The sequence below is a fragment of the Dunckerocampus dactyliophorus genome, chromosome 1 (genome assembly GCF_027744805.1).
Source record: "Dunckerocampus dactyliophorus isolate RoL2022-P2 chromosome 1, RoL_Ddac_1.1, whole genome shotgun sequence".
Classification (NCBI taxonomy): domain Eukaryota; kingdom Metazoa; phylum Chordata; class Actinopteri; order Syngnathiformes; family Syngnathidae; genus Dunckerocampus; species Dunckerocampus dactyliophorus.
The window spans coordinates 22244552-22271305 of NC_072819.1; the positions used below are offsets into that span (position 1 = coordinate 22244552).

Sequence of the window (26754 nt, forward strand, 5' to 3'; positions counted from 1 at the left end):
ATGTGACATTTATGTTAAAAAGTCTTATTTCTGTGTTAATATTGGGGATGCTGTTTACGAGCATCCTTTGTCTCACAGACCTTTACTTCCACTGAGGGGAGCGGGGGGGCACCAAAGTCTCTCCAGGCTCCTTGCTTCCTTCCTCCTTGGCGTCCCCCCACTTTTGTACGGCTGCTCGCATGCATAAGTGGGGAGGAGGAGGTGATGGGGGGGCTGGGTCTGCTGCTGCTGCTGGTGGAGGAGGAGGAGGCTCAATCAGTCAGCCAGTCGGTTGGTAGGTTGGTGAGGTGCTCGGCTACTCCTGTCTGGATGCTGGGTGAGGAGGGAGCAGACTGAGCAGAAAGATCTGGAAGGAGAAGAAAGGATTCCCAGCTGTCGCCTTCTCACCTGACGTAAAATTCCTCACAGGATCAGCAGCGGCAGGACTGAAGAAATTCTGTGGAATTGGCCTCCTTTTTTGTGTGTGTGGAAGCTGGCTGTGTTCTTTTTTCTAATCGAGGCTGGATTGTCTCCTTGCATACTAATCAGCTTTTTTAGGAGACACCCAGAGGCGCACACATCCCTCCAATGAATGTAAGTGCTGCTCATCTCCTCACAATACCTGCACTAACACATGTAATGTAAGCTTCTATACACAAAACAATGCCGGTACCACTCAGTGGGTCATGCTTGCAGTGGTGTGTGTGTGTGTGTGTGTGTGTGTGTGTGTGTAGCATCCCATTCAATGACAGGCTGCAGAAAGGCTTACACATTGCCGATAAGATGAATAGGGGGCTTTTTGCGTGTCTTTGTGTTGTATGACATGAAAATAGGTCTAAATGGAGTAAAGACAGACACTGTCAATGTGAGGACAGTTTGTGAACATGCAGCAGTGCCATTATTGTATCTTTTGGCACATGCAATGACTGTCACTGGGGTAGGTTCTGTTTTTGCACCTGATCACAACAGTTACATTGCGGTGCAGTGGAGTGTTAAACTTGGATGTTGGACCTGGCAGGACACAAATGGACTTTGAGTGTGCTGCTATTGTCGGCTTTTGATGTACACTATACATTGTAACTCTGCACTTGTCCAACGTAAAAGATGCCATATATCGCGTACAACGTTGCAACATTAAGGAGTAGCAACACTAGCATAACTCTGATGCTAAAGTGCTAACAATGCCCTTGCATTTTAATAGCGACATCATGCTAGTTAGCCTATTTGTTGGAAAAAAACAAAATGATCATTTTTACAGCCCCCATGTCTGTAGCTGACTGATGGATTGTTGGCAGGGCTTTATTTTAAGACGTGTAGCGAAGCCTGCTTTCTGTCATTGTACACATTAGTGTTAAATAAGCCTTGAAAAGTTGCAATGTTGAAAAGTTGCAATGTCCAAGTTTGAAACACTGTTGTGAAAGACAGCGTACATCACAAGTCTTCTGTTCAGTGAGCTTCGAAGTAGAGCTGCAACAATTAGTCGATTAATCGATGGTTAATCGATTACCCAATTAATCGACAACTATTTTGGTAATCGATTAATAGTTTTTTAAAATACAGCATATTAATATCCTCTGATTTCAGCCTCTCAAATGTGAATATTTTTACATTTCTTTCGTCATCCATGAAACCTATTATCTATGTGTTTCTCTTTTCTGATGTGTTGCGGACCCAACCACTAACTTTAGCTTCATATTATTTGGTCCATCTGATTACTCCATTAATTGAAACAACAAGCTTCAGATTAATCGACTAAGAAAATGATCATGATTGTATTTTTGTGTGCATTTATTGTTTTACTGAAGCTATTTGACAAAAACTTAGATTTTTTATTATTTAACATTATTTTAACGGAATATTCAAGTGGAAACCTGGTGTTTGTGCGCTTATTTGCTCTGTCAGTACAACTCTTCTATATCTGAATAAAGAGGCGGAAATTAAAAATGTGTTCTGATTAACAAAAAAAATCTGATTAATCTAAAAAATAATCGACCGATTAATCCGTTATTAAAATAATTGTTAGTTGCAGCCCTACTTTGAAGGCAATTTTTCTAGCTTGTAAACAAACACAGTTGGAACTTCTAATGTATAACGACATCTGAGGTTGCACAATTTGGAATTCATTTTGGGAAAGCTAAGCCTCCAAAGTCCATTCAAACTTCAAACGTTAGCAACGCTAGCATAGCTAATATGTGAGCTACAGTGCTTACATGACATTACATTTTAACAGCAGCACCATGCTACGTTAACCTATTCGCTGAAGAAAAACAAAACCATCATACTTAAAGCTTCCAAGTCTGTATGTGACCGACGGCTGGCAAAGCTTTCCACGTTGTTTTAAGATGTGTAGCAAAGCCTGAACTTCAAAAGTGATCGTTTGAGCGCCTCTTCTCTCAAAAGTGGAGCAAACAAGTGAGAAAGATGACATATTTTGGTCACATTTTGTGCTATAGGGACACATTTATGTTAGAACGTCTTTAAAAAGTCTGTTTTGCAGAATCGGGGACCTTTAAGAGGCGTGTCCCAACTCTTTTGCCCATCTAGTGCTTTGTACACAGCATGCATCCTTTCCTAGATGCTACAAATAGGACATACTTGCAACCACAGTAGTGACGGGAGTCACAACATAGCAGTTATACACATCTTGGTGTTGTTACATTGCAGTCCAGTGGTCTTCGCTTGGGGGCTTGCTGACCACCAGCCAGTCAGAAAGGTTCTGGTTCTGCTGTCGTGCAGGGCGATGAGGCGTGCAGCCAGCCCGAGACAAACCTCATGCAAGGCAGCTGCAGCCCAGCACCCCCTGCGGTCCACTCCAACGCTAAATAGCGTCTCTTTCATGGAGTAACCAGTTGTTTGTGCAGAGCTTATCAACAAAGTCAACACAGCGCCTCATGTCAAGCTCAGTGGATAAAACCAATAGACACTGTCAGCAGCACCCAAGAACACCACTTCTTTTTGTTTACGACTTTATTTTCAACCCTTTGTTTTGTCTCGACAAAGTCTTGTCTCTGTCCGACTGTTTTCCCCATGCTTTATTTGTTTATCCTCTTCAAACTCTTATTTACCTTCGTCAACGCAAGAGTTCTTTTGAGTTTGAACGCTACCTTGAAAAAAGATGGCCGAGGCAGCTGAGATGAAATATCCGGGCTGTATTCCTGTATTCCATTCTCACGGGACCGTCTTCAAACCTCCACTAGTCTTCTGTCTTTGTCAAAGCGAGAACTCTGTTGATTTTGATACATTGCCGCACATAAAACAACTGAGATAAAAGGTTTAAAATTTCATTTTTCAGTGCTTTACTGTTCTCAACTTGTACTCGACCTAGCTTTGGCAAGTGTTCAGTGGTCTTTTCTTTTCACTTAAGCAAGGGCCCCGTTGATTTTGAAAGCTGTCTGAAAAAAAGATGGCCAAGGTAGCTGAGGTCAAATGGCGAATGGCGAAAAGTTCCCTTTCAGTGCTTTGTGCGTCACAATTTCATGTCTGATCTTCTTCAAATTGCGTACTTTTATAAAAGCAAGAACCCTGTTGAGTTTTAATGTTGTGCAATAACAAGTGACTGGATCAATGTCAAATTGGAGCTAGGTCTTTTTTTACTTTTCACCTACACAAGAACTGTACTGATTTTGCTGATATCCGCATAAAAAGATGACCAAGTTAGCTGAGGTCAAACATTTTTTTCATTGTTTTATATTTCCATAGTTTTCAGCCGGTCTTCTTTAAACTTTCAGAGGTCTTTTACATTAGCCAAGGCAAGAACCCTATTGATTTTGATGCTATCTACCTAAAAGGAGGTTGAGATAAAATGTCAAGTCCAATTGTCCATTCCAAACAATCTTGTTTTGTGGGGATTTCTAATAGTCCAAAGCAAGACCCCTCCTGATTTATGTTGAATACAATAAAAGATGGAGGTGATAGCTGACGTCACATAAAATTCCTTTTTGGTGCTATTTATCTGTCAGAATTCTTCTCATATAGCTTCAGTCAAAGCAAGAATGCTGCAGATTTAAGTTGTACATGAGCCTAAGGCAGTGGTTTCCAAACTGTGGCCCAGGTGGGCATTTGTGGCACATTGTAAAAATATAATTTAACAAGAAAACAACAAAAAAAAAAACCCAGAAAGAGAAAAAAGTTGTAATCTAACAAGAAAAAGTTGTAATTATACGAGAGTAACATAATTATGAGGAAAAATATCAGCGTTTTAGTAGCCTAACGTTGAAATCTTAACAAAAAAAAGTCGGACTATTGTGAGAAACATCAAAACAAAATGTTAATGTTTAATGTTATGGATATAAAGTGTAAATATTATGTGAATAATGTCATAACATTACAAGATGAAAATGTACAAAGATTATTTAAGAAGACATTTGAAATATTCGGAAAATTGAAAAAAATAAACAGCGGGTCGCACGGTGGCCGAGTGGTTTGCATGTTGGCCACACAGGCAGGCAATCGAGAAGACCTGGGTTCGACTCGACCCGTGCGTGCATTGGTTTTCTCCGGGTACTCCTGCTTCGTCCCACATTCCAAAAACATGCATGTTAGGTTAATTGGCGACTTTAAATTGTCCATAGGTATGAATGTGAGTGTGAATGCTTGTTTGTCTATATGTGCCCTGCGATTGGCTGCCGACCAGTCCAGGGTGTACCCCGCCTCTCGAGAAGTCCAGCGTACATCCAGCATACTTCCGGAACCCTAGTGAGGATAAGTGGCATATAAAATGAATGAGCTAATAATAGGCTTTTTCACCTATGTCACAAAGCTGAGATGCAGTTTTTTTCTTGCACTTTATATAACCTCTAAGCATATCTTGCATCCTTTCATTTTTCAGTATGTGGCACTCGCAGGAAAAAGTTTGCACACCCCTGGCCTAAGGAGACGTAGAAGTAGTCACATGTCAACCTTTGACATGCACATTGTTGCAGCTCAGACAAATCTCTCGCTAATTGTGTCCCACAATTGTTTTTTCCTGGATTTTCTTTCCTTCTTGGGCCTGGGAAGTCAATGAGGACAAATGTCGGAAAGCTGACCTCACACACACATGTACACAATGGGACACAAGTGTTTGATTTCAACAACAGCACTGTGACGTGTGTTAAGGTTGCATATTGTTCGAGGATGTTTTAGCCACAGTCAGTCTCATATTGATAGCTTGGGAGGCGTGACTCACAAAATGAGATTCCCATTGATAAGAACCCCCCCCGCCCTTTACTGACTGCACCACATTTCATTAGTGCCACCCCTTGGGGACGCGTGGTTGCCATGGTAGCTGCCTGTCGCCATGGCCGCCACGGACTAGTAGTATAGTAGTAATATGTACGTGCTTGCGTCCTGGTGGTGCTTCTATGCATGTTGCAGCATGACACAGCCATTGCACAAAAGAAATGTGTGGTAGTAGAGATGCTAACGCTAACTTATTGTATGTACATGAGGTTGATAACTAAATTGTTCTGGGGACACATTTTCAGAAAACTATAGAATGGAGGAGGAAGGCACACTGCTCCTTTCAGTTTTATTTTGTATAAAATGCCAAAGCAAAGCTCCGTTGTACCTTACATAGACACAAATAAATCATAGTCATAAAGTCAGACAGTAAAACACAAGTCAAAGATCCTCTATGACAGGAGTGCTGTGATGCTTTTAAGGACATACTGGCAAAAAACAAAACAAAGATCCTTTGTATGACAGGTTTGTTGTGTTGCTTTTGAGGACCTACTGCTCCCCCCCCCCCAAATGCTAGTCAAAGATCCTCGAAATGAGAGGACCGACCGCTCTGCTGTTTTTCAAGGCATACAGTACTGCACAAAAGAGCTGAAGAGCCCCTAAATAACAGGAACGCCCTGCTGTTGTTAAGAATCTACTGCAAACTACACAACTCCAACTTGCTCTAAATGAGAGGACTAACCACTCTGCTGTTTTTAAAGACATACTGCAAAAGATCTTCTATAAGACAGGAGCACTCTGCTGTTTTTAAAGGAACTTCTGGCAAAAAAAACACTAGTCAAAGATCCTTTATGTGACAGGAGTGCTGTGCTGTTTTTGAGAACCATTTTCCAAAAATGCTAGTCAAAGATCCCCTATATGACAGGAGTGCTCTGCTGTTTTTAAGGAGCTACTATCAAACAAAAAAAACACTATGTCAAAGATCTTTTATATGACAAGACCACTCTGCTGCTTTTAAGAATCTACTGCAAAATACACTCCTCAAACTTGCTGTAAATGAGAGGACTAACCACTCTGCTGTTTTTTAAGGAACTTCTGGCAAAAAAAACACTAGTCAAAGATCCTCTATGTGACAGGAGTACTGTGCTGTTTTTGAGAACCATTTTCCAAAAATGCTAGTCAAAGATCCTCTATACGACAGCAGTGCTCTGCTGTTTTTAAGGCGCTACTACCAAACAAAAAAAACACTAGTCAAAGCTGCTGTTAAGAATCTACCGCAAAGTTGAAGATCCTCTATATGACAGGAGTGCTGTGTCTTCAAGAATCTACTGCAAAATATCGTAGTCAAAGATTCTTTATATAACAGGAGTGCTGTGATGTTTTCAAATACATACTGCAAAATACTGTAGTCAACCGTTGACCAAAAACCCTAGTTAAGAATCTCTATATGACAAAAGTGCTCTGCTGTTTTTAGTAATCTGTTGCAAAAATGGTTGTCCTTCCCAAGTTTTGAACTGACCTTATGAGTGGGGTCTGATGTCATTGCTGGGAAGGATTTGGTCCACAGGCAAGCAGTCGAATAACAGGCAGTATGGAAGAAAACTAGAGAACTTTCATATGAAAGGTCTGTAGACACTTTCTCATTCAACATCATGTCTCCAAACGTTTGAATGGCACATGCATCTATGTGTTGTTTTTGTAAATAAAGTTATGCATTCATTGATCCTCATGTGGCCTCAAGCATGGGAACATCTTAAAAAGTTGTTCACTGGATGAGTGTGATGATGGTGGCAATGCAGCGAGGACCAGATCGTGTGTCTCATGTGTTTTTCATGAAGGCGCTCACTTTCCAATCCTCTGCACCCCCCTTCCACCTCCCCCCACGTGTCAGGAATGGCGGCCCCCACTCGCTCGCGTCGGTACGCACTAAGCTGTAGTCTCCTTGCTATTTTGATGCTTATTAACGGACGCCGCTCATTCCCAGCCAGGGACATAATGGCGTAACGTGATCCCCAACATTCCCGCCACCCAGCAGCTGTCGACGCGCCGCTAACCAGGAAGTATGGAGAAAGAAGTCAGTGGTCACATGATCACATGTTTCATGGCCGACCGCCTATGGGAACCACTGATTGCTTCTCTGTGATGCAGCAAGAACACCACTCGTTTTTGAAAGACAGCCAAAGCTGGGACGATGTGTTGGCGCGTAAGATATTTTTAAATATTCCACCCATACCTGTCAGCACTCCTGTTTTCCCGGGAAACTCACGGTTTTTGCTCTTATGTCCCGACGTGGTCCCCTTTTAATAGTTTTACGTATTTTCCCTATATTTTAACTTCATAAATAAACGCTCCAGCACATCTTTTGGTCCGCTCAAGTGAATCATTTTTTAAAAATGCGGGATGCCATTGGAAATTCTGATGCTTAAGACCAGAATTTTCCCTCCCCTGTGAAAAATAACCCTTCTTTTTCCTTATTTTCTGAAAAATGTCCCTTATTTCCCAATGCAAATGTTGACAGGTATGATTCCACCTTGCGAGCAACTCATCTTTTTTTCACTCTGCCAACCATCTTTTCTCCTTGTCTGGACAAGAACCCTACTGATTTTGTGTGACATCCTACAAAAGAGGTCTGAGGTCGTAGGTGAAATCATTCATCAAAAATGAATATGCTTATTTTTATCTCTTTATGATCATTTGAAACATTTTTAAGTTGCATTGCATTTCGGACCAATAACCCTACTGGTTTTGAGTGAACTCCAAAACTGCGTTCAAAAGTTTAATTCTGACTTTTCGGGTACTCCGGTTTCCTCCCACATTCCAAAAACATGCATGTTAGGTTAATTGGCGACTCTAAATTGTCCATAGGTATGAATGTGAGTGTGAATGGTTGTTTGTCTATATGTGTCCTGCCATTGGCTGGTGACCAGTCCAGGGTGTACCCCCCCTGTCGCCCAAAGTCAGCTGGGATAGGCTCCAGCATTCCCCAGCGACCCTAATAAAGAAAAGCGGCATAGAAAATGACTGAATGAATGAATTTCAAACCGATGTTATTCAGTGTTTGATGCAAGCACCCTGTTGAATTTGAGCGACACGCAACAGAAAACAAAGGCTCAGGAAGTTGAGGTCACAGGTGGTGTTTTCACCTCTCTAGTCGTCACACGTTTCCATCAATCTTCATTACACGTGACAGGATTTAATTGTTCAACGCCGAAGAAAGACCCTTATTGATGCTTTGAAAAAACAAATAAGAAGATAATTGAATTTGTCTACTGGTCAGGATTTGTAACGTTCAGGGATTTTCTTTTTTGTTCAGAAAATGCTATCCATCGGAAAAGGTCGCTATGGTCAAAAGAGACGTCAAAAGATATGTTGTCCACCATTCTTTTAGGTTCTTCAGAGATCCTTGCTGTTGGTGCAAGTATGCTACTGATTTTGAATGCTAATTTTCCAGCATAAATAATTAGCGTCTTCAGTATTAGAGCAGGAACACTATTGATTTTGACGGGTGTACATGAAAAGAGGGCCGAGGTCGCTTCCACTTGACAGTATGTCAGTGCAAGGCTCCTGCTGATGTTGAAGTAGCTGGTGCCGCACGCACTGTAGCTGCGAGAATCCTAGTGACTTTGAAGCCTTCATAATCCCTTCATCATCTCGTCACCTCATCATCCTGCTAAGCTTCTTTTCTGGTCCACCTTGATGATCTCCACTGGAATGCTTGTGCACACACACATGCACATGTCTCAGCCTCTTTGTAGTGTGTGTGTGTGTGTGTGTGTGGGGGTGTGTGTGTGTGTGTGTGTGTGTGTGTGTGTGTGACCTTAAGTGTGAGAAAGTCTCACTGCACTTCATCACCACCAGGGACCTTATTTATGGACCTGCGTGTGTGTGTGTGTGTACGTGTGTGTGTCACTTTGTCTTTTACTGTGCCAGTTTTACCATGGAAACCTCTTCCACTATCAAACTGAGAGCTGTTTCTAATAAGCCAGAAAGCAGGGGTGTCCAAAGTGCGGCTGGGGAGCCAATTTTGGCTTTTGGTTTTTTATTGGCCCCTGGCATATGCTAAAAATAAATTCATTATCAATGAGATACAGTATTGTATTATTAGATACTACTATATATGTATTTGCTTTGTCAGCTATTACACAAAGCTAAAAAGATTCCTTCGAAAAGTTTACCTTATATTTTCCTACATTGGATTAGTTTTAGCATCTTTAATGTACAAAATATATCCTTGCATTTTTTTGGTATGCGGCCACCCCTCTTTGGACACCCCTGTAAATAAGATATGTATGATATGTACCGTAAATTCCACACCCACTAAATTTAGAGGAAAAGACAGATTTGTACATTAATAAGCCACACCAGTGTATAAGTCGCACATGTCCATGTCATAAAATGGCATACTGTGGCACACACGAGTCTGTGAGGACAATGCAGCTCTTTATTTGACGGGAGCCAATCATGAGCTATGAAAAAACCCACGATGAGCTTGTCAACCCATTGGGAATTGCAGGAGGTCATTACTCAACATAACAGTCTGACCCACGCTGTCATCTTACATAGAACACTAAACTCATCACACAGCAACTTAACACTGAAAGGTATACCTAATACATAAACAAACATGTACCAATATGAGTTAAAAAAGCCAACATACTAAAGTTTTCCTATACTATTATTGATAGTGTTTGTGTATGCAACTTGCACGCCGGGGGCTCAAAGCACTGTCCACCAAATGACAGTCGAGCGTGCAAGGCATTGACCTAAAAGCCCAAGCTGTCGACTCGATGTCCACCGTGACTCTAAAGGCAGCGGGAAGTGAAGTTTTCTGATGTACTTTTGCCCGGCTGCACCAGTTGGCATCTGTTACGTGGCTCACTGAAGTAGTGATGGGTGACACCAGGTTTTTTCATTCAATACGATACATGGTAAATACTGGCCAAAGTGTATTTTTGGTCACGTATTGCACACTGTATACAAATAGAGTAATGCGTGATTAGTGCATGAAACATTCCAAGTATTTAAAAACTAGTTTCTTTATGAACACATTATTGATGTATATAATGAGCCCCACTACACAGAAGTCCATACAGTGAGCAGCAGGTCACTTGCGTGGAGATTTTTTGACTCGTAACTGAGAGTTTAGCTTGGCTGAGGGGAGTGATGGCGTGCCCGGCATAGATCTGCAAAATCCATTAAGAGGGACAGAGGAAGACGGTGGAAGGAGGGACTTGGAAGATGGAAAGGCCTGTTTGGGTTTGGCTTGTGTACTGGAGAGGACAGCTTTTTTTTCTCTCAACTATAAGATAAAGTGTTGCATGTATGCGTGATGTATTGAAACATCTCTGCTTCCTGTTCGATACCGCTGGCTTGCAGGCTTGTGTGCTGCACACAAAGATTACGGGGCTGCCATGCCAGATGTCATGTGGCCGAGACAGCGTGGAGCCCTTAGCGTCCGTCTGTCAGTGTGGTCGCACGGAGATGATGTCATCTCACACACACACACACACACAAACACTTCCAGTGTGAGGGATGAGCAGCTTCTTGTAGTCAACCTACACTGCGGCATGCTATACAGTACGTAGTCATGTGAAAAAAATCTACTCCTGAAGGGCTTCACACAAAAGGGTGAAAATGTGTCAAAACATGCACCCCTACTGCGTTGCCTGTGCTATTATTTTTCTGACTAATACACCACATGGCGGTGCTGTTATTAACCCCCATAAGTTGAATAACTTGTAAAATCTCTTAAATCAATAAATACAGTTATTTTGGCTAAAGAAAAACTGAAAATCTTGAGTATGTACTCAAATCTGAGATTTATTACTTAAAATAGGCAAAATAATTAAATAGCGTTTTGGCAAGTCATATTTTTTATGTTTCTGTGTTAATTATTTAGCTTATTTTAATACATAGTATTTTAATAGTAAGGTAAGCATTCGTCTTATGAAGTGCGCTGCAAGAAAAAAAAACTTTTCACTTTGATTTCAGATAAAATGGAACCCGGGTTAGCGTCATTAATCCATTTCAGAAGGTCTGACTCTAGCCAAAACAATTTTTTCAGTGAGAAATTGTGTAAATACAATGAATCCATTCCAGAAAGCCAAAAAGTGTTAACACAAATGTTAACATTTAAGATAGTTAGTTACAATTATAGTTTTGCATGCAGAAAACAATTATAAATGCGTCTAAATGATGAGTGAAAAGGATAAATGAACATGTAACGTTACTTTTACCTTTATTGAAGACATGATTGTTGACAAAGATGCGACGATGAGTTATTTCTTGAATTCAATAGTGTTTCTCACCTCAAGTCTGCTTTTCTTTTGATCACAGCCGCAAAACAAACCAAAATGGAGCCAAAGAAAGTTGCAAGTCACAGCATTTTGAGAAAGAAGGCAAGAAACACTACTAAATTCAATATATCTCATAGCAAAGCACCAAGGTGGTGTGTATATTGATCTCATTGTCACATCATGTCTGGTCAAAGTAACCTTAAATGTTCATTTATCCCTTTCATTCATCATTTATATGCATTTTTTGTTTAAAACTATAACTGCAAAACATAAGACGTGTTTTGTGTTAACATTTTGGAGACTTGCAGCGTAGCTGTGTTAGTTGGCGAGTTCACTGCTGACGACATCATAGACAGACAACAGAGCTGACTTCCGCTTCCTGTTTCCATGTACAGTATTAGCAAGCTGCTAACACAGAAGTTTTGTGATAAAAATTAATTAAGAATACAGTCGGACTCACGCAGTGTATTAATAACACGACAAGACGCATGCTATATTGTACGCTAACCGGAAAACGTACGCAAAGCGAGGCAAAACTTTGGTGAACATTTTCGACGTTAACCGAATGCTAAACAAGGTTCAACTGAATTTAAAAGCAAGAAATATCGCAGGAATGAGCTGATGAGCTCCGACCTCAATGTATTCAAGATTCAAGATTCAAGATTCAAGAGAGTTTTATTGTCATGTGCATGGTAAAACAGCAGTTATACCATGCAATGAAAATCTTATTCTGTTCATTCTCCCACGAAAAGAAAGAAAACACAAGAAAGAATAAGAACATAAGAAACATAAACACATAAACATAAATACCAATAAATTAAGCAACAACAACAGAAGAGACATTAATACAAGTAAATAATACAAACAAATAAATACATAAATAAATAAATAAATAAATAAAGTGCTATGAGTGTGTGCGTGTGTTGCGTGCGGCGTGTGCGAGTGCTTCGTTGAGAAGCCTGATGGCCTGTGGGTAAAAGCTGTATGTATGTGAATGTAACCGAAAAAAAATGTCTCACATGCTAGTATTTAGTAGCATTCATTTGCATGTACTTTTTTGTGGTTCTGAGCAATATCCCAATGTAACCTCTCTCCTCAAAGATGAGAAATTTCCATGAGTTGACCTGATCCTTCCATTCTGCATATTAAGGCCCAAAGCTTTGCATTGGCCCGCAATCAAAGACAGGTCACCTGCTTGGATGGCATCTATGCTAACCGCTATACCAGTAATGCTACACACAGACATGAGGGAGCACAATATGTGGGGATGCTGTTTTATTGTCACCAGTTCTTGTCTTTCTTTGGCATTTTTTGACTTGACAATCATCTGTTCAAAAGAGGGCCACTAGAGGGAGCTAGTCAAAAACTGTCCTCATGACAGGGAAGCGATGTCATGGATAAAGTGTTGACATTACAGATGGTTGACGACTGCGTGAAAAGACTCTTTTTCCGACATGATTCCCATATTGCCCCCTAAAGACAACCATCAGAGTCGCAATGGCTTCACTTTTTCCATCTGCTTTGTTCTCCTGAGAGGATGCATGGCGGGCGTGTTTGGCTCTCACTCGTCTATCTGCACTTGCTAAAGAAACTCCACAAGTGTCCAAGTCCAAAACAAAATCAAAGGAATGCGCGCGTGCAGACAAGATGCCGGCTGGCTGCAAGTTTTGCAAGGCACTCCAGATGTGGAGGTCAGCGACCATAGTGGAGGGGCTGGTGTCCATGTCCCTCCTCCCGTCTCCCAGAGGAGCAATAGATGTTATTAATCTGTCCGCCTCACGGGACTCATAAACTACTGCATGCGGTCACGGTCAGTGGGAAGGCGGATTCATTGGATATTAAATCATGCTTTCTATTTGCTTGGGATTAGGTTTTAAGGAGCATTAAAAAAATCAATTTACAAATTAGAAGCATTGTCCTTTTTAATGCAACTCTGTATTGGACAGGGAACATATTTGTTAGCTTAAGTGCCTTTTCAAGATATGAGCATTTATCCCAGTCAACCAATTGAAAAGGACCAGTATCAGAAAAATTCCTGTCAAAATTTTGAATAGGTCTGCTGCCTGTTGCTCACCTCTGACCTGGAGTTTGAGAACACCTTGGTGGCTTGCAGGTTTTGTCCTCGAAACACTTTTAACCTTGCCAGAATGACTACGAGACCGTAATGCTAACAATGCTAACAACTGCCATGCTAGTAACCAGTAAGGATACAATGTGATATATCGAGTGATATAACGTGCATCGCCTGAAGGGTAGGTTCCTAATCAAGTGTCTCATTTTCAAATGTGAATGTTCCATGGTTTGTTCTGCATTCGTTGCAGCAGGATATGATATAAGAAGAAAAAAATCATAAGTATGAGGAATAATAGGAAGGGCTGCACTCCACATTTAGGCCCATAACAAGTTTCTTGCTGGATCTGCTTGGTCACGAGCTCACATGGCCCCAATGCAAGTGGACCATAACAGCGAAAAATGAAAATGCATTCTCGTATACGCATTTTTTATTCAGATTCTTACCAAATTATATGGGCTACTTGTTCAGCACGTGTGCCACCCTTCCACCACAATGGGTCGTGTAGCTTTTGCATAATCCTGTGAAAACAAACAACAATCCTAATGCTACTTCTTACCCTCATTCTTGGAAAAGGTTGTGAAAGAGTGGGATGCTGTTTGGTGAATCATTTAATAATAGAAAAGTACTGCAAATAAATGAACTATAAGCAAAGTGGCTTTTAATGGGATTTGCCACTGTTTAGGGTGTCCCTAAAGTTTGCACACATTGGCAAAAAGAAATGAAAAGTATTCAGTTGGACTATTAAGAAAAAAGACATTTTTAACATGAATTCCAAAATTTGTGAGCCAAGGTTGATGCAATTTACAAGATTCACATGAATTCAACGCATTAACTCCACATGTCCATTCACCTCCATAGGTAACGTTTATTTGTATTTCCAAGTGTGTTTGTGCGAAATGCTAACTAGGAAGCTCACTATTAGCCTGCTGCCCTCAGCTAGATGAGCTTCTTTGTGCTGCAGATGTGCAAGGCATTCCTCAAATTAACCATCCAATTTATATAAGCAATGTGGGAGGGACTGTCTGGATAACTATAGCTTGGCTAACACCTGACGACTCAATGCTTCATCCTGTTTTAAAATGATATTAAAAAGTTGTCATCCATGAACTCTCTTAAGTCATCAGTGCATCATCATTGTCATCTTCAGACTGCTGCATCTCTCTGCTCACAAGCCATAAGGAAGGAGTTATGGGCTAGGATGGTTCCCTTCATCACGGGATGTTTTGAAAAGTTACACGGCCAATAAATCTCCCCACATGAACACGAGAGGGAAATGCCCAAACGGTTGCTCTCATCTTGAACGGCGTGTAAATATTTGAAGGGCTGAGCTGTATATCTCTGCAAGGCCTTTGGAGTTGAGGATAAACACGCCAAAGCGGCTGCATGTAAATCCTCCATCATAGACGTTTGAGACATGTTGATGCGTTCCTGCTAGAGTTTAGAAGGTGAGCTGGTGTCACCAGACAAAGTGCATGATCCATCGCTGTCAGCAAAGCCACTTTACGCAAATAAAGGATTGAGCCGTGACGTTAGTGTGTAGCGTTACAGCATGTCAGGGTTTCTATTTATGTTGCGCTCGCGTGAGTACGGAGGCGGTGGATGCCCGCTGACTTTATTATGCTTCCCTCTGGATTTCAAAGCCTTCCTGCTTTGATCAGTCCAAAATGTTCCTGCTCAATAAATCAGGAGCTTTCAGATGAATATCCTTTATTATTGCATTCCGATCCTGGACAGATTCCGAGTTTCAATTCCATGCTCTGGCAGATCCACCTGCTCCATCCAGAAAGTTCTCTCTGAAATGTTTTATGATGGGAAAGTCTTTGATACACGTTATGGTTTGTCTCGTGTGTCCCAGGTGTAGCTGAGCCATGTCTTTAAGAAGAGAAGGGTCAAGATGGCGGCTCAGTGGACCGTCTTTGTGCTCAGGGCTTTGGCGATGGTGGCGGCCGCTCGTCATTCTGGTCCTGCTTCAGTCGTCCGCCGTCCTTGGTGCGCTGGAGCTGCAGCTGGACGAGGAGCAGCCGGAGGGGACCATTGTCGGGGACATCAGTGCCGGGTTGCCGCCTGGTGAGACGGCAAGTCTTTATTTCATCTCGGACCATGAGGGAACAGGTGTGGGGAGTGATCTCAACATCGATGACACCACGGGGATAATAACCACAGCACGCCGCTTAGACCGCGAGCAAAGGGACCACTACAGTTTCATTGCCGTGACCATGACGGGCGTCACCATCGAGGTGTCAATCAGCGTCAATGACATCAATGACCACGCGCCTGCGTTCCCCAGAAAGAAAGCGGTTCTCAAGATCCCAGAGCACACGGCTGAGGGGACGAGGTTTTCCTTGGAACCGGCGACAGATGCGGACAAGGACCAGCTGACCACGCAAGGCTATGCTATTCGTGAGGGTAATGTGGGCCAGGTGTTCCGCCTGGAGACAAAGAGAGCTGCCAACAAGGCGCTCTATTTGGACCTGGTTGTCAACGGACTGCTGGACAGGGAGAAACGTTCATCATACATCTTAGTCCTGGAAGCCTTTGATGGGGGCTCTCCCAGGAGGGTGGGGTCTATGACCCTGGAGGTGGCTGTGACTGACATCAACGACCACGCGCCGGTCTTCAACCAGAGCAGATACCATGCTATCATTTCAGAAAGTCTCCCACAGGGCAGCAGCATTCTGCAGGTGATCACATTATCTCTTCATGAGGGGTGTGTCCTGGTGCAAGTGGACTAACAGACTCTTTCTTGGTTGCAGGTGTTTGCAGCAGATGAGGATGAGGGTGATAACGGTCTGGTGCTTTATGAGATCAACCGACGTCAGAGTGATCCTGACCGCTACTTCGTCATGGACCTCAAGTCCGGGGTCATCACCCTAAACAGACCACTGGACTATGAGCTGAAACGAGTGCATGAACTAGTGGTCCAGGCTAGGGACAACGCCAGCCAACCCGAGGTACTGCACCACTTACATCATGGCTGAGGTCATTCCATCTACACATGACCTGATATGACGTGTGTTCCATGAGCATATGAAGATAAATGACATATTCTTCATCTCCTTTCCCAGGTGACCAACGCGTTTGTGACCATCCATGTGCGTGACTACAATGACAACCAGCCCACCATGACTATCATCTTTCTCAGTGAAGATGGCTCTCCGAGGATCTCCGAGGGGGCCCACCCGGGTCAGTACGTGGCTCGCATATCTGTCACCGACCCCGACTACGGAGAGTATGCCAATGTCAACGTGTCTTTGGAGGGGGGCGATGGGAAGTTTGCACTCACAACCAAGGACAGCATCATCTACCTGATTTATGTCGATCAGGTGTTGGACAGAGAGGAGAGGGACTCTTATGACCTCAGGGTGATGGCCACAGACTCTGGCACGCCCCCCCTCAGGGCGGAGTCGTCTTTCACCATCCAGGTGACTGACGTGAACGACAACCCCCCACTATTTGACCAGCAGGCCTACAGACAGACCATCCCCGAGGTTGTCTACCCAGGGTCCTTTGTTCTTCAGGTTACCGCCCGAGACAAGGACCAGGGCCACAACGGGGAAATCAGATACAGCCTCCTGAAGGGGAAAAACTCTCACTCCGACTGGTTCTCCATTGACCCGGTCACGGGGATCATTACCACTGCGACTGCCCTGGATTTTGAATCGGAGCCCGCTCCTAGTGTGACCGTGGTTGCGACGGATGGTGGACGGCCACCGCTGTCTTCCACGGCTCAAGTGAACATTGTGCTGCAGGATGCTAACGACAACACGCCTGTGTTCTCCAGCAGCTTCTACAACGCCTCCATCAAGGAGAACACGCCAGCCGGGACCTGCTTCCTGGAGGTAAGACAGTTTTTACCCCATTTTCTCAAGCTGACAGTAGCATGCCATCTTGTGTGTAAAGCTACTGCAGCCTCTGTCTCTGTGTCCTCTTGCTCACCTTGGGGTGTTTCCATGGTAACCAGGCCATCAGCACCACACAGGTCTTTGGTATCATATTGTGATGACTCGACTAGTTCTTGCGTTTGTGGAGAGAATTCTGTTTTTTGGAAGTTTTCTGCTCAAATTTACAAATGTTTCAGATTAAATGACCCACATTTGGATCTTAATTTGGATGATTGAAGTCTTTGGTTTGGGATTAATTAAGATCCACAGACCTTTGATTCCAGCTGTAACACTTGAATTGCGAGTGACTCTGAGGTACTCTGGCATGATTTGAGACAGATTTCCTTCACAAACCTCGCGGGTGGTTCTCTAGTGTTGTCAGTCAAGTTCCATTCACTCATTCCGGCACGTTCCTCAAGGTCGGATCAGGTCTGAGCCAAGATTCTAGGCAGGCTTCCTGCAGAGGCTGTGAGTTTTAGGATAATGGGAGTGGAATTCTTCTCTCAGGAGTTTTTGTTCCTTTCATTCCCAACTACTCCATGTGTCACTCTTGTTTATTCTCTTTCTTTTAAAGTCTTGTTGCTTTCTTTCCCCCTCCACACAAATTCATTTCTAGAGTGTAGGAAGCACCTTATCAGCTCCAAAGTCATTGGAAAAGTGTTGCAGTGTTTATTCTTTTGGGACACAAAGGGCTTATTTATTTTATGGTTTCCCTGCTTTCCTCTCCCCCCGTCCCCTCATTTCCTTCAAGTATTTCCCAGGCGAGAGAAGTCGTTGGGCCTCTGTGTGCTCTATTATTTGTGTGTGAGTGCGTGCGTGTGTGAGATCTCGGTAGAGGTAGAGGTCATGAGTATGGCCTCCATTGGAGCTGCTGGTGGAAATGAACCAACTCATTGGATGTAATAGTTGCTGACTAAATGCTGAATGAGCTGACACGATCACGATTTAAGTCTTCTTTAAGGAAAGTATTTTGCTTGTGGCAAGGCTCAAACTTTGCAGGGATGGCGTCAAATGCAGTGATCCTCAGGCATCCCACCAGCAGATGTCAGTAAAAGGAATGTGAAAGAAAAGGCAGATACTCATAACTCTTAATCAACGGGGTTGGCCGAGAGTCTTTTGTTGTCCATGAATCTTAATTTAGCAAGACACTTTGGACAATTGTCTGCTTCTAACATTGAGGAAATACTTTGGGAAAGGCTTTTTGGAGGAACTTGACTTGATCCAGCAATCCTTCAAGTGTTGCAACTCTTACAGTTGCTTGGTGACCTTGACGTGATTTGAACACCCGACCCACTGATCTGGAACCATGAGGGTAAAGGGTTAGTTTGAAGTCATATAGAATATTTTAAAAATACAGTAAGGTGTTTAAGCCTACGAGTTAACTAGTAAAGTCTCTAGAGTAGAGCCCTGTGGGACTCCTGTGTTGGCAAAAGAGAGGGATGGACAGCTCAGAAGGAACATGTTCCTGTCAAGCATGCTGGCTTTTTTCCTGAATCTTAATTTAGCAAGACACAGCTGTATGCTTCCAGCTTTGCAGGAAGACTTTGGAGACTTTTTTGCAAGTTTGGAATTGACTAGTCTAAAAGTGAGCCTGACGTGATTTGAACATGCAGTCTTCTGATCTGGAGTCAGACATGCTACAAGGTCTTACAGCTCACCTGAGCAAGCGTTTCCTTCTCACTCAGGTCCAACCCATGTAACAATCTTCACTCAGACAGCTCATATCTGCAAAGACACTTTTCACTTCCTGTAGCTGTCCCAATACCTTTGAGTGTACATCTTGAAAGTCAATTATGAAGGAGAGGGGGGTCTTTAGTCTGTACACAAGTGGTCACCGACCTTTTGAGCCCAAGATTCCTGATCTTGGCCGTGAACCTGCACAAGATCCCCCCAACCAGGATATATATATGCATGCCGAGAAAAAAAATATGTAAAATATATTTAAATTATATATTAAATTCTATTTATTTATTTATTTTGTAGAAGGGTTTACTTTTATTTTGTAGACAGTAAAGTAAAAAGTGATAGATATTTAACGCTTTGTCTTTAAATACAAAGCTTTTTTGTTACTATTCAACATTTCAGCTTTTTCTCATTGCCCCTTTTGCTCTATTTTTAAAACTTTTGTTGTTTTTTCAAATGTTATTTTGTTTCTGCAGTGATGAAATGACAAATGAGCAAATGGATGGCCCTCGAGCCGCACTTTGGTCACCCCCTCTTTGTCGGTCAGACTTATGAGCAAATTACAACTCGGCTTGTTGGGTCAGTGTCGTGGGCGAGTGGTGGTGGTTTTTTTGGAGGTGCGCGTCTATGGAGTTATATTTGTGTCTTAATTTTTGAGGTAGCAAAAGCAGATTTTTAGTCATATTAACGTGCAGTAACTACTGTTGTGTGCTCAGGCACATCGCTGCGCTCTGTCACCCCTTCTCTCCCTCTCGCTCGACCCTTCTGCACTTTGTTCACTCGACTTTTGCTAGCATGGCGAGGGGAGCTGGTGTACTAGTATCTCCGGCTGGGTTTTGGGCACTGGGCTTGTGGGCTGTTGGTAAAGTCCCAAAGATCGACCAGTAGCTCGCAATCGACGGGTTGGTAACCCCTGTTGTACACTGTCACAAATATAGTTACAGTAGGAGTCCTTTTGTGTCCCTCAATGTTCAATATGAAACACTAATGAGCCCCATAAAAGTAATTATTGGACTCCTAGGTAACTGTTTGCAGTTTTGCATTTGCACAAAAGGTACACAAAGTGTGAAAAGTCAAATATCAAAGCAGAAGCACAAAGGGTACCACCCCCGTGACAATTTGCACCAGCAAAGTCAGTGTTTTCTTCACCTATCACTTCCTCGGGGCGTACCAATACTTTTGTCCACACATCCATCATGTCCATTTAGCATCGCGTGTCAGTGAGCCTATGCATGACACACATCATGCACGGCTAAGCAAGTGTGATATAGCTCCCCTGTGGTGTTCAACATGTGCTTTCCTGGTTACGATGGTTGAACACGTTGTTGGACCTGCACATGTGCTCCAGGCTTGGAGGCGAGGGGTTAGTTTGGAGTTCAGTTAGAATATGACTGATTTTACGTTTTTTAAATCTAAGAGCTAAATAGCAAAGGTTTTAGGATAGAGCCCTGGGGGACCCCTGTGCTCCTAAGGTGTTCAGGAGCAAGAGAGAATGATGGATTGCGCAGAAGGAAGGTGTTCCTGTCTAACATGCTAGCTATGGAGATGTTTTCCAGTCAATCATTTACTTTAGCAGACTGCTAATTGAAAATAGAAGCGTGTGGGGTGAAGGCAACTAAAATAGAGCAAGGACATCGGGAAGCAGTTTCTTTTCACAGGTGGAGAAGGCCCTCCTGCTAAAGCACTTGAGTCAACACCGCTCGGCCTGGAAGCCTTCAGACTTCTTCACGCGATGTCGACATTCCAGGAGTCCGTGGTGGACGTCTGTACGGCTCAGGGAGGAATGCTCTGAGAAGCTTCGACTTTTCTGAGGGAGGAATGGGACAGGAGGACAAAACGTTAGCAAAAGTAGCATAGCTAAGTGCGCTACAGCGCTAACATTACAGTCACACAGTTACCAGCTACATCATGCTAGTTAGCCTAGTCGCTGAAGAACAAAACCAAAATCCAACTTACAGCTCCCTCATCTGTAACTGGCTGACAGATAGATGGCAGAGCTTTATTTTAAGGCACATGTGTCAAACTCAGGCCAATTTCATCCGGCCCCAGTTTGGCAAATAGCATTGAGTTGACCTGCCTCGTGGACCTGATCAAACAAAGTGCTGACAGCGATCACAGTAATGATATCCGCAGACTATCGGAAAGTAAAAATTTCAAGCAAATATGAACGGACATGAAAAAATGCACATTTCCCCCACTCCGATGTAAAAAAACGTCCATTTAAAAAAAAAAATGTAGGTCCATACATACATTCACCAGCTGTCAGGTTCCAATCCCAGCATTGTGTGCACGGGGAACCAGGATGAAAGGTGTGTAGGCTGTGTAAATCATTAAAAAGTCACTTTTGCATAATAGGAGACCTTTAAATGCAACCCAGCCGTAACGGTGTCATCTCCTCACATTTGAGCACGTCTGATTTTTTTTGTTGTGCGCGTTGTTTAATGTTGTCAACAGCTGTGAGTTGTGTAGCTTAGCACACAGCTGCCAGCTGTGGCGACACATGATGATGCGACATCTACGCGAGACTTTGAAAGGACCGGCCAATCAGCACACTCTATGTAAGCGCAGCGTAATCCCTGCAGTCTACAGGCCTGCCATGGTTCAAGGATCAGGAAGCAACAGCTGCAACTAAATTCATTAAGATTTGGTTTCAACTCCTTGATGGTGGAGTTTTATGATAGCTGCTATTAGCTGCTGTTAAAGCGCAGTTCACTGAGGCGTGATCGGCCTGGTGGACGCCTCACGCCTCATTAGACACAATACTCTGCACCATATGGCAGCGAGGTCTTTCCATTTTCTCTTTGTTTCATTCTTTCTTATAAGTCACCCTCCTCCCCCCTTTTTTTCTTACTTTTTGGCGTCACCTCTCATTGCTGAGATTTTCCTACGCTTGGCCTTCTCTTGTCTCCTGACTTTGTCCTTCCTTTTGGAAGGAACTCACAACTGGACTTATAAAGTATCAACATAAAAAAGGCAAAAAGTATCATTGGCACTTTTTGTCCTTTCACCTTTTTTTGTGCGTACGTGCACATGCACGTTTGTAGAAGAACTATCAGAGCAGCAGCGGCACATCCGTCAGACGTTGGTGCTGATGGAGACAATGGAGACACATTTGGCAGGAAGTACAAGTCCTCTGGAATCAGCTGAGAACTTTAACATACAATTGGTCAAAGATTCTCTATATAAAAGGAGCGCTCTCCTGTTTTTAAGGATCTACTGCTAGTCAAAGATCCTCTCTATGACAGAACTAAGCTGCTACTGCTCATCAAAGATTCTCCAGGAGCGCTCTGCTGTTTTTCAGGATCTACTGCAAAAATGCTAGTCAAAGTTCCTCTACATGACAGGAGTGCTTAGCTGTCTTGTTTTTTAGGACCTACTGCAAAAGTGCTCCTCACAGATCCTCTGTACGAAAAGAGCACTTTGCTGGTTTTAAGCATCTACTGCAAGTCAAAGATCGTTTTTATCACACAAGAACCCTGCTGTTTTTAAGGATATACTGCTAGTTAAAGATCTTCTGTATGACAGCAGCACTCTGCTGTTTTTAAGCAGTTACTGCTCATCATGAAAGGAGTGCTCTGTTGTTTTTAAAGATCTACAGTTGATGGCAGGGGTGTTTTGCAGGACCCACTGCAAAAATGCCACTCAGAAATCCTCTTTATGAAAGGAACGCTCTGCTGTTTTTAAGCATCTACTACTAGTCAAAGATCCTCCATATGACAGGAGTACTCTGCTGTTTTTAAGCAGCTACTACTCATCAAAGATCCTCTATTTTTAAGAACCTATTGCAAAAACACTGGTCAAAGATCCTATAAATGACAAGACGACTGCAAAAGTGGGAGTAAATGACACGAGGGCCCTGCTGTTTTTAAGGACCTACTGCTAGTCAAAGATCCTCTCACTCTGCTGCTTTTTTCGGCCCTACTGCAAAACACTAGTCAAAGATCCTCTATCTACAAGTAAAAGGAGTGCAAAAACAAGAGGCAGAATCCTCTACATGACAAGAGTGCTTCGCTGTTTTTAAGAGCTGTCTTTCAAAAATGCTAGTAAAAGATCTTCTAAATGAGAGGAGTGCTGTTTTTAGGAACTCGTGGACCTTTCTAATGTTATTCGTGGTTTGAATTTGGCCTGTGAGCCGCCTGTGAGAGTATCATAAACAACTGGAGGATGCCCAGTGCATTACATTGTGGTCATCTACACTCAAGCATTTTACATAATTAGACAGGATTTTGTCACACAATAGCTCTTGTGTACCTAATGAAGTGGCCACTGTGTAAAAGCAGCACACACACATACACACACACACATACACATTCAAGTGGCAGGTGATGGGTGTGGGGTGGGGGGGTGTTCCACAGTTGTGGGGTCACACTAAAGTAATTAAGGAGTAAAGTTGGCGTGTAAATGAGCTTCCTGTGTTTCTCCAGTAGATTGTGTGAGCCTTAAGAGTCCGGTCCAGCAGGTGGTCCTGGTCTTAAGTTCCAGAAGGTGTTGTTCCTTTCCCAGTGTATCACATTCTGTCATTTGGGCTTTGCAGGGAGATAGAAGTGAGATTAGAGGTCAGGCTGGGGCGCGACCTGGACGCTTGTGTACCTCGTCCAGTCTAGCACAGTTCTTTAATCTAGTGTCATTGCATCAGTGTGTGTGTGTGTGTGTGTGTGTGTGTGTGGTGTTGTGTCTTTTTTGTGCAGTGTTTGTCCGTGGCGGGTTCGTGGACAGTGCAGCAACTTGTGTTTGTTTTTTCACATGATTGATGGATGCAATCATGTGACCTCACTTGAACAACATGGCTGCGTTATTGTCCCACTTTTGATGCCAAAGCACACAAAGTGGACGGCGGTCCCGTCTGATGTGCGTGAGATCCCAGTGACTAGAAAGTACTTCATTTCCAATATGGACCCTCACGTTCTTTTGTTTTAGGAGAGAGGTTGTAAACAACAAATAAATGTAAAAAAAAACTGGTGGATGTTTTCCAAAATTAAATGTATTAATCATTTATCTATTTATTATTATTTTAAAATAAATATAAGAATCATTTATTATATTTGTGTCATATTTATGTAATATTTTATTCGTCAATATTTACATTTTGTTTGCCATTTTTTAATGTAATATGTTATTTATGTAATATTTGGTTATATTTGTTATTATTTAAATCTAGTCTTTCAATCATTTGAAAATAATTATTATTAAATTATAATTATCATTATAATTATATGTTGATTATATGTTGGTATAAGTCCGAAAACCGACCTACCTAACAAAAAAATAGATGACTAATTATTTTGACAAAATTAATTTGAAATGTTGATTCATTGCTAATTCATTAGATCTTTTCATGCATCGAACATGACATGACACTGCTTATAGCTGACACTCATATAACACCATGTAATGTATATACCGTATGTAGAAATGCTGTGTTTGGCTCTAGGGGAAGATAAAACAAGAAAAAGAAAACAGTAGTTGGTATTTCCACCACACAGCTCTGGCTGGGCTTCAGGCATGGAAATAACTTCTCTATTTGCAAAGGCAGCGTTTTTGGATGACGTGCACCAATAATCCACCACGGGATGTATTGACATCGTACAGGAAAAAAAAAAAAAAAGCACATAAAAATAAATTGCGAAAGAGACAAGATGATGTATGGTGTCTGCTTATGAACTTGTAGACAGAAGCTCACACGCTCAATGATCCTGTCTGCACTGCTGCATGATTTCATAAAGAAGTGGTCCTCCACACACACACACACACACACACACACACACACACACAAGTATCTATTTAATTGACCAAAGTACTGCCACACTTACTTACGAAATTTCCAACAACATACAACAACAGTATATTTATTACCTATACTGGACTGTAGCTGTGCTACAGAGACTGCCCCTTCAGAACGAAAGTGATATTACACCATAATCATATTTCCACTAGCGATGCATTGAGACTCCTGGGAAGTCGGGAAATATCCCACTTGGAGCCTGCAAGGTCTGACCTCAAAGTGTTTTTGGCAGGCTTTAAGCATACATTATACCAAATAACTTCATATAGAGATTATATAGTTATATGCTAGAGCGGGATAACCAATAAATTCATATAAATATAGTTTATAGATTCTTTTCGAGCATCTCCGCAGGCACCGCCATTGGGTACATTTGCCTTGCAATGCAATTTTCCTGGAAATTTCCCATTTTTGTTACAATGCTGAATGCCTCCCTGACCCACAGTTGCCCATAAAGGATAAATGTGGTAATACACCACAGTGGTATTCCACTCTTAGGGCTTAAAGGTTGTACTCATGAGCCCACTTTTCACTTCTCCTCCTTTGGCACGATTGGAAGAGATGAGCCAGGGCATGGCACCATTGCATGCACACGTCATAGAATGACTGTAATGAAATCACTCCTACTCCTCCTCTTAACCATAAACGACACATTTTCTAACCGAATAAATAGAAAGACTCAAAATAATCAAAAAGTCAAAACCCAAGGCGCTCACACATTATCGTGCGTAGTAAAGACCAGGGATTTAATTCATGCAATCGCTCCTCTCGCTAACAATTAATGAGAACCGCCATCTTCTGCAATGGAAATGAATCAAAATGACTCAAAGTCAGGCTGGAAATAATCCACAAGTCAGGGACATTGCAGTAATGCAGCAGAATGGAAGTGATGGGACAAGCGAACACTCTAAATTACCTGACTGTACTGATAATTATTGCCGTTCAAAAATGTTGCCTCAGTCTGCTCTTCCTTTGACCTTGGAAGACTGGTCCTAGCCTTGAGTTTTCCCGCCAGCAAACAGTAGCGTTGCATGAAACTCTCATAGATGGTTTCGGGCCGGGCCGCTAGGTGCTGGACGGGCTTGTGTCAATCACGTGACTTGGCCCGTGCTCCGTCTGGCTGTCGCAAGCACTTCAGCTCTCTGGGAGAGGATGTTTCAGATTTGCGAGTCTTTCCGGGTGCACGTGGACCAAATTCAGCGCTTGTGGTTTTGGAGCAGATGAGTGCGGTCTCACACGCCCTGGTGAGCAGCGTGCAGCGCAGGAAGCTGCTTGGAAGACATCTCTTACTTCTGGAAGAACACGTCCATGTCAGGACGTGCACCGAGGCGCCCCCTGCCAGCGTGAGCACACCAGGAAACTGAGCTTAGACTTGAGTCTGGACTTTCTGGGAGTTGCGTCAGGCGTCATTAAGAGTCAACATCTGGTTTTCTTGCCACCGCCGCCGCAGCTTAATCGCATCAGCAGCGCGGTGCTCAAGTGGAAAGTAGCCGCAATAGCTCGGCCCGTGTATGAAAGCAGAACCTCTCCTTCGTTTTCACCTCGCTGGGAAAGAAAAGTTGCTTTAATAGTTTAGTTAAAATGTTCCATGGATGTAGCCTGATGCATTCATGAGCAGCCTGTTGGAACGGTAGTACATCGTCCAACGCAAGAGTTGCACTACACAACCACACTGAATCTGACTGAAAGCTAAAGTCAGAATATTAGACACAGCTCGAAATATGATACAGTCTCAGCCTAAGATGTTTATTGTCACATTTTTACGTTGTTGAACAATATTAGTGGTTTAGCTGCTCTTTGTGGCACTAGGTAATCAACTGAAAAAGAATAATAATTCAAATCAAGGAAAACACAGTAGAGAGTTCCCGACACATTCATTTATTTGTGGCGCCACGATTC

At 42.7% G+C, this 26754-nt stretch overlaps 1 protein-coding gene across 1 annotated transcript in view; it reads left to right on the forward strand.

Moving 5' to 3' along the window:
* Positions 1 to 255: 255 nt before the first annotated feature.
* LOC129185771 (protocadherin-16-like) overlaps positions 256 to 26754 on the forward strand; it is a 70598-nt gene continuing 44099 nt past the window's right edge. Inside the window, exons 1-4 of the mRNA XM_054783224.1 lie at positions 256 to 573; positions 15365 to 16190; positions 16263 to 16460; positions 16575 to 17348. Coding sequence (XP_054639199.1) covers positions 15378 to 16190; positions 16263 to 16460; positions 16575 to 17348 — 1785 coding nt within the window. The 5' untranslated portion in view covers positions 256 to 573; positions 15365 to 15377. The remainder of the gene's footprint in view (positions 574 to 15364; positions 16191 to 16262; positions 16461 to 16574; positions 17349 to 26754) is intronic.